This window comes from Bacillus rossius, chromosome 1, assembly GCF_032445375.1.
Source record: "Bacillus rossius redtenbacheri isolate Brsri chromosome 1, Brsri_v3, whole genome shotgun sequence".
In the NCBI taxonomy this organism is placed as follows: domain Eukaryota; kingdom Metazoa; phylum Arthropoda; class Insecta; order Phasmatodea; family Bacillidae; genus Bacillus; species Bacillus rossius.
This window is the reverse complement of record NC_086330.1, coordinates 270445357-270454702: the sequence shown is the minus strand read 5'-3', so window position 1 is coordinate 270454702 and position 9346 is coordinate 270445357. Positions and strand designations below refer to the sequence as shown.

The 9346-nt window shown below is 34.4% G+C and overlaps 1 protein-coding gene across 1 annotated transcript; it reads right to left on the bottom strand.

The window, feature by feature from the left end:
• Positions 1 to 3820: 3820 nt before the first annotated feature.
• Positions 3821 to 8930, bottom strand: LOC134527593 (uncharacterized). Its single transcript, XM_063360409.1, has 2 exons — positions 8774 to 8930; positions 3821 to 8622 (listed from the first exon to the last, which is right to left on the bottom strand). The coding sequence occupies exon 2, from the start codon at positions 6124 to 6126 to the stop codon at positions 4942 to 4944; it is 1185 nt and encodes a 394-aa protein (XP_063216479.1). The 5' UTR covers positions 6127 to 8622; positions 8774 to 8930; the 3' UTR covers positions 3821 to 4941.
• Positions 8931 to 9346: the final 416 nt, after the last annotated feature.

Genomic DNA, 9346 nt, shown 5'->3' with positions numbered 1-9346 from the left:
TGTCATGTTTATAAAAATTTTTTTTTACTAACAGAGCAGTACTGGGTGAACTCAGTTGGCAGTGATTGTGGAAAAGTCTCGCATGAGATCAATAGATTTCACTCAACATAAATATCATATCTAAACACAAAAATAATTAAAGAATATTACCAGGATGTACAATGGTGTGATTGGCATTTAAGCATGATGGTCAAATAAGCTCGCAGTAACTTAATTTGTATAAATAAATACTTCCATATATTTTAGCCATAAATATTAATTGAGAAAAACTGCATAGAATAATAAATTATATCGTTCTATTATTAACTTTTTAAAGCACTTATATTGTAATTTAAAAATCATTGTTATTTTCAAGTATTTCAGAAATGTATTCATTTATGTTTGGCATTAATGTTAACAGTACACATAAATATCCGTTCTTTATTTGTAAATGTGTCTTGTATAATAAAAAGAAAAGTAACCATGAAAAGTAAATATTGTATTTGTAGGTGGTGACTTTTTTTTTGTTTAGTCGTAAACAACAATTTCGTTCCAAAATTTTTATTTGCAGCACTATCTGATAATATGTATAAGAAATGTCCTTTCAGAATATGAATATCTTAGCATTAACTAACTTAAGAAATCTTTTTAATAAGTGGATTAAGAAGGTGCATTTTCACCTCAAGAAAAAAAATTAATCAACTGTCAAAAAATATACCAAAATCATAAAATTTTTAATATTCACATGTGTAGGCCCCACAAATGAAACAAGCACACAATAAATAAAAGATTAAATTTAAAAAGTCCTTACATATCTCAAAGAAGTATTGGTAAATTTACTATTTTTTGGTTTAAAATATTGAATATATAAAATATTTGTAGAACGTATAGTATTTCAGACATTTCCAAATGCTGACAACATGTCTATACATATGACACCATAAACAAAAAATATAAACTTGTGATAAGTATATAAACAAAATCGTTATTCACAACATTTTAAGGATGTTGCTTGGCAATAAAAGATATTTAATCATCTAATATTTGGGATTCCTTCTGAGCCTCTTTTGAATTTTTTTTTTACTTGAAATGTTGAAACATTTGCATTATAGCTAGGCTATAATAAGCGCGTTCCATGGAACTTATAAGAAATTTTCCATCTACTGCTCGCATTGATTAGTTAGTCAAAATTGTCATTCTATCTGTCACAATGTACATCACAGCTACATGCTATTCCAAGAACAGCGTCTATTAATTAGTTGAAATTGCAGGACACGCAATAAGGTATGTTGTGGTTTGATTAATATAGACTTGTCCATCATGTTTGCAATTTAACAGATTTAAACATTACAGAAGAAAACAAAGAAGTTTTCTTAAACAAATAGAAAAAAAAATTACACTTTAACAGCGTGGGAAAAAAAGTGCTTTTTTTTTCATGTGTATGTAATGTATTACCAGAAATATTTTTTTGATTTCCCTGACTTTTCCAGAGTACATGGAATTCCCTGCCTTTTCCAGGTTTTCTCTAACCGTAAAACCCTGTACCCGCAAGCAGGATAAATGTAAGAGTACCTCATGAATAAGCTGAAGGTGATTCTCTGGGTATGTAATACACTTCAGACTGACCTCACCGGGTTTATCCGAAACGTGCATCCAGTGTAAGATATTTGTGATCAATTAAATTAATGAAAATATAAGCACACATCTTACTCAGAACCCCATAATCTCCCTCAAAACTTAAGTAAATGAGTTAATACCACTAAGTAATTATGCAATAAATAAATTTTGGAATATCACTATAACCCTTATATGTTTTGACACGTGGGATTTTAAGCACAGCTAAAGGATTTATTAAAATTTATGTCAAATATATTTGCAGATGTACTATACGAATAAGAAATGTGTACTGACAAAAACAAAATATTTAAATGTTTTAATCTTACACTTTTGTAAGTATGAATAAACACATGACAAAGAAAAGTGATACAGAACACATGCCAAGTATCTAAACCTGTATTAGTAATACAGTTTTTTTCTATACATACAGAATTTTTTTGTACTTATTTATTTCTGTATATACCCATTATATATGTTTTTATTATTTTTTTAGTATGACGTTATCTGTGTCAGTATTCTTTTTATTTATCTGTGTTTGTTTTGATAGAAGTTAATTCGGATTAAATTATTATTTTATAAAAACAAATTCAATGTTAGATAGGTGTAGAATTTTTTAATTTGTTTTGTAATTGAAAGGTGGTATGATTAGCGGTCGGTGGTGGAGGGGGAAGGGCACAGGTCTATCTCTCCTCCTATTTATCCACTATACGCCTCATTGGAGAGAACACAAGGGATGTTTTGGTAAGAGGAAGGGGGGATAGCAATCCATATAGGAGTTTTTAGTGAGCGTTCTTTCTACACAGTCATTCGTAATATTTATTGTGCTCGGTCAGTTTTTTTAGTATGTCGTGTATGAGCATGGAAACATGCAGTACTGAGAAGGAGGCTACGATGGCACTCCCCGACGAAGAAGAGCCGTCGGGGCTTAGGGTGAGAAGCTGAATAAAGGAGTCGATAACAATTGGAGCAATAGCGATACCGCCAGAAGACGGTATCACTCTGGGGTTGTCATCATCACGTGTAATGGTATGGGTGTCCCCGGTAGGTGAAATGCCTCTGGGTCCATCTGGGTCCATCAGCGTCTGTGGCCCAATAGGTGATGACGATTACAACGGTGTGGATGACGGTGACGTCGCCGGTTCACATCTGGTCGCCACCTACAACACCGACGGAAATAGCGTATCCTGTGTTTTTGACTTCGGAGGCACCGAGGACGAAGGTGTACTGGTTGACGCCGTCAACTTTCACATAATCTCTGCTCGAGGCTCCAGGGGAGACGGCATCAGCCACGGGATACACCCTACCGGAGGTTCCGGAGACGATGACAGCCAACCTGTCCTCGTCATTGGAGGATCTTATGGTACTCCTAAATCCTGTGCCAGGGGCTCCGGGTGTGAAAACAGCTCAACTGCCCAGGCATCGGAATTGGAGAATGTTGTGAGACTCCTCGATCCTGTGACGACGTAAGCTCCTGGGACGGTATCATTCACGAATCTGCAGCAGGCTCCTGGTATGATACAGCTCCTTGAGGATGTCCTACAGGAACTTCTAGGGGCTGTAGTTTCTTTAAGCGAGGAGCAGAATACAATAGTCTACCTTCCGCGAGAGATAAAATTCAACCTATATGATGACATACATCCACTGTATTATTTTTTTAAAATTTTGTTTAATATTACTTAGAATTTTGTTATATTATTGCATTCTGTTTTTTCTGAATGATCATGTAGGTTTTTTTTATTTACATATTGATGTGTTAACAACATTTTATATTATTGCATCGTATATTTTCAGTGATCATTTGGTTTTTTTATATATCAAAGTGTTGACAATTTTTGTATTATTGCATCTTGTTTTTACATGTTTTATGTATATATATATATATATATATATATATATATATATATATATATATATATATATATATATATATATCAATGTGTTATATATATGTCACTGGGTTTACATTTTTTTTCATATTATAATTTTGTATACTGTTTTCTGACAGAATTTTTTCTATCAAATAATATTTGATGGTATCCTACATATATACAATTTATTTTATTGTTGCATGACCTCCGATTATTAACATTGAATTTTATATATATAAATGGTCAGATTTTCTATAGTTAAGTGCTTCAAACCAGGGAAGAAAGCTAGCATTGAATATCTGTGTTAGCGTAAAATAAAACAACTGGTAGTAAGGTATGTGTGTTTATATATGCACATTTGCATGTTTATTTGTGTGCATAGGTGCATCTGCAGGTACATCTGCATGTGTGTGTGTAGTTGGGTGCATGTTTGTATATGCATGTGTTTTTTTGCCACAAGTTTTGAGGTAATGAGTCAAGGCCTATGCTGACTCCAGAAGGACGCTCCTCGTGTTATCATTATTCAAGGCCGCAGCGACAGATAGAGGATGTGCCACGTGTTATCAGTACTTAGAGATGATGCGTGCCTGTAGACTGGCTTCTGGCCACCACATTGTACATATCGTCGGTCTTTTGCAAAAAGGTGCCAAGTGACATTTTCTTACTTTTGCACTAGAGGGGAAAAACTACATTTTTAACAGTATCGTCTACCATAACAGAAAGTATTTTTTTCACAGGTGAACGATATTAACACCAATTAGTGGCTTTAAAATGTACTAAAAAATGTGATAACATAACACTTGCTATGATGTTTGGTAATTAGTAATTATGTTACTTGTCCCCTTTTTGCATTTCTGTTATTGTTGCCAGTGAGTATTTAAGTAACAATAATGACACTTGTACCCTTTTTTGTTTCAACTATACTTGTAACTGTTATACTTTTTTACATTATTATTCTGACATTATAAACCAGAACCTAACAATGAAACCTACAATAAAACATTACTTAAGTAAACAATATTTTGTCGATCCAAAAAGGAATCAATGTTAACGTCAATAGTCATAAGAAGAATATTAGTTGCAGGAAATGTAGTAGAAAAGAATAACTATTGATGAAATCTTTAACACATATTCCTACATTCAAACATAACAAACACAAATAATTATATTTTTCTCACGTGTTTCCAACTGAATTAGAATTAATGAACCAATATTCGGCAGTAACACATTCAAACATAAGAGCTAAAAAAACTGTTTCCCCTTGTCGATTCAAATTGGAATCAATATAATAATGTTTTGTAGTAACCTCTTGTTCTTGGTCATATTTACATGTTCTTCTTGATAAAGTTGTGGAGAAGACGTTTACTAATAAAAGTCTTCAACAGTTTTGGTTTACATTCAATGTAACAACTAAAAATAAACAGTATCCTATTTTCCTTTGTCTATCGAAAGTAGACCCATGTTTGTCCGTCACATTTTATTCTTGGGTACCATCTTCTTCATCACTTTCATCCAGATGATCATGCTCTTGTACGGAATGTGGCAGAGAAGAATATTCCTCATGAAAATTTTTGGGTATAACCATTTTCTTGCATAAGTTCATCAGGTCTTTGAACTTGGCTTCTGAAATAAGTCTTTTCTTGCTGTAAGCCCTGTAAACCTGGATTTGGTCAAAGCTCCTGCGCTTCAGCATATCAGTTCTACTAATATCCTTTGTGTAACTTGAGTACCAAATTTCAGCACACTTGTATCCTTTGGTAAACTTAATTTCCCGTAGTGCTGACCATCTGATTCGATTCCCTTCACAGTCCAGAGTCTTGGGAAAATAGTTATCTTGAAGTGATTCCCAGTCTTCGAAATCACTGTACTCTAGTTTTCTTACCAGCAATGGACTAGGGTTAGTTCTTGCCATTTCTATGACAAAGGGCCACTGCGAAGGTGCCATGATAGTTCGCTTCTTAATGAACGTAGCAATTGTGCTGTGCACAGTGTGAGCACCCATGTATGTATGTCCTGTTAACAAAAACTTTAACTGAATACTTCGAACTCCTGGCAATTTCTGGCAGTTATGGTACAGCATTGAGAACATACATCTGTTCTTGTTCTGTCCTGGACAGTTATCGCAGTATAGAACAATGTCTAACTGTTGATGCTCACCCAGCTCTTTGTCAATATCTTGCAACCACAGGCTTACACAGGTAGAGATTTCAGTTGACCCTTTTCTCCCATCACACTCACCCCAGACGTAACAAGTCCCACGACCATTCCTGTTTTCATACACTGTTAGATTATAAAAGGCATATTTACGTGCATAGTACATCAAAGTACTATCAGAATGTGGAGTAGTCAACACTCGCTGAAGGTCGAAACTAGCAACAATAAGTGATGCGTTTTCTTTTGTCTCTTTAGTGTCCTCCTTGTATTCCGCATATGTGGCATATTTTTCATTCATGTATGTCAAATAACTCTCCCTGTCAGTAGCATTCATATCTCCTGAGGCAGTTTTGTTCTTTATACTTTCACATAATCCACATTTGTCTTTCTTAGGCTTATGGAATGCAAGATTAAACGACTTAAATGAATTTCTAAATACATTAAATGACACGGCTGATTCTCCTGTATCATCCATTCCTTTTTTATAATCATTGTAAATTATGTTCATGTTCAAGTGTGAAGGCAAGTATCGACGGTTGGAATCCTTTCGACAGTAGTGAGATGGCACCACTGGTAGATTAGAAATGAATTCTTCCGCACTTTTTACAAGAGCATCTGGTGTTTTGTTGTGACTTTCTGATTTGCCTCTTTCATCGACCTTCGCTGTGTTGATGCTGGTTGCATGTTCAATGGTATAGTGCACTTTTTTCTTCTTCAAAGCCAGTGTTGCAAGAAAGAATTGTCTACACACAGGGACCGGCTTTCCTTCAATATCAAAATGGTATCTGTATGTGTTTAATCTTTTCTCAGGGTTTTTAGTATCTTTCCTTCTTCTACTCACTGCAACTTTCGATACATGGGAGCATATCCAGTCATTTTGCTGCTGAGATGTTAAATTTGTATTATAGTAAGAAAATATAAGTTGTCTTTCTTCATCAGCAATATCTTTACATCGTAATTTACATTTTGTACAAGGGTTTAGGGGCAGACATTTCCCTGGAACAATATAACCTTTCGTGCTCTTGTAAGGCTCTCCTGCAATTTTCCTCTTCTTTCTGAATATTCTTGAATTTTCACCCTTCTTCCTTTTCTTAGGTATATCTCCGACAACTTCTTCTACATCGGAACATGCAACATTACATGAAATTTCACCACCTTCATTTCCATGATCTTCTTATTTCGTAATACTTTATGTTGTTGTTTACTTCCACATTTTGGCACCTGGTTAGTAATTTTCTTCTTTTTTGAAGCAAAGACTTTCTTATTTTTAACTGATGTCTTTGCTTTCTTTACTCGTACATTATAGTCAGAACTATCACTTTCATCCTCCGAGTTGGGAGAAGAAAAATTGGAACCCGAAAGAGACAAATCCTCCTCTTCACTTTCTACAGCTGACAACGAGCATTCCTGTAAAGTTGATATACCACCATAACGTTTAACAATCTGAAACAAAAGTAATATAAACCTTTAAGTTTGCTAAGCTTATTATTATTATATACCACATTTACAATTTCAGTATGTTGAAACTAAATACATATCCGGGTTAAGCAAACAACATAGACATTAATATGTCTTGTTAGGTTATTTAGCGTAACAATGAGCTTACTAAGGTAATTAAAATTCCACTGCAATAATGCTCTAAGGATTACGGTATGCAACATGTACATGTAGAAAAGTTAGCACGTTGGACACGAAGTCGGGAGGACCCGAAAGTTCGATTCCCGGCTCCGGCCATCCTGATTTCGGTTTTCCATGGTTTCCCGAACTCACTCCAGTCGAATATCGAGATGGCTCCTTAACATGGGCCATGTCCGCTTCCCTCCTGTGTACTTTACAATGGTTCAGTTGTGTGGTACCATTTATAATGACCTCAGTTGTCGACGAGACGTGAAGCTAACGTCCCACCCCCCTTATGGATCCAGGAAACTATCTCATAAACACATTCAACATGTCATGCAATATTTTATACTTTTAAAATACTCATAGTTATTACATTATGACATGTTTTAATTTGGCATACTCTGACTAGAAGCCAACTTCTTGTGGTGTTGTCGGCTAGTTTAACATGGCTCATTTAACGGGGTTAATTTATCTGGGTTTGTGTTAAATGCAGAAATAGTGATGTTTATAATTAGGATCGGCTATTTTTATCGTCGTATATACACAATACCAAATTGGACATTGTGTATTTAAAATATTTTTCATTTAGATTAGTTTATCATTGCTACACATGCCCGTTGCCATGTTTGTGAATACAACACAGGAAAATGGGCCCTACAAAGAAACTGCGAAATAACAGCTAGCAAGGTAAGATGCACGGGTATTTTAGCTATTTAGAATGTTTAACTTTTCAAGGATAAAATTATTAAATGTCATTCTGAAAGTGTTTTCAAGATATTTTTGCCAGATACATAATATTAATATTTCCTGCATGGGGACGTAGTTGTGTACCAAAACCTCATAAAAGTTGTTTTAAAACATAAAAAGGTCCAATGTTTTTACGTAAGGAAATTAAAATATTGAACCTACATGTGGCGACAGTGATGTTGTACTTCCTCCAGAATCAGTATTATCAACATTATTTTCCATTCTTGTCGAAAAGTGCCCTTGTATATTTGAAGATCTACCACAACTAACATCAATCTGAAACAAAAAAAATCCACAACCTATAGGCAAAACTTAATTTATATTATGTCACATTTACAATTTTCGTATTTTGAACCTAAACAAACTGTTTTTTATCCTAAGTGAACATTTTATTGTCACGTAGTGTTATTTAATGTAACAATGACGTAAGTTTGTTAATCAAAATTCAATTACAATAATGAAAAAAGTTGTTGCATAACATATCACCTAAAGTTTTTAGGTTAAAAAATGATGTTGAACTTACCTGTGGTGAGAGTATTTCTGTATTTTCCCCAGCATCGGTATTAACAACATTATTTTCCACTATTGTTGAAAAGTGTTCTTGCACATTTGATGAACTGCCACAACTCTCAACAATCTGAAACAAAAATAATCAAATCCCTTTCCTAAAAAGATAACCTATTTTTATTTAAACAGCAAAAAAATGTCATTGTTTGTTATCATCAAATCTGGATGTTAATTATTTTAGACAATTTTGGTTATAAATTAGAAAACAAGGGTAAACTTACCTGTTGTGAAATTATTCCTGTATTTTCTACACATTCACAATTTAAGTTATCATCTTCTCTTAAAGCCAAACACATTTGTATCATTCTCATTCCCCGACTATCCATGTTTACGTCACTGCGTAATGAATAAACACACGCCAAACCAAGGAGCACATGGGAGAAAGTTATACACTATTCATTTAGATTTATTTAATATACAGTACCACCAACCACAAAAAAAAAATATTGTGCACAAGGAGGAATGAATTCCAGGCAACAAAACCTCTATATTTTGCTGTTCACAAAATTTCATATTTCTTTGCCAATTATATTATATCTTTATTTACATATAAAATACATGATAACAAAGTTTAAAATACATCTCAAACCTTAAGGCTAAGATCCTGAGTTTCTCGCGAGCGGGCAAAGACGCATAGTTATCTTTGTCCTCAACAGAGCGCACTAGCAGTACGGTTGAACGATGTAGCGACGCGCGGAAAAAAGAAGGGGGGTGGGAAAGAGGACGCTGTTCTCAGAATTCTTATCGCCCAGCGGGGTGTCATGTTTACGACTGGTTCATGGAGAGGGGGGTGG

Excerpts from the sequence above, each read along its gene's own strand:
- LOC134527593 (XM_063360409.1), bottom strand. The coding sequence starts at position 6,126 with ATGAACATAATTTACAATGATTATAAAAAAGGAATGGATGATACAGGA.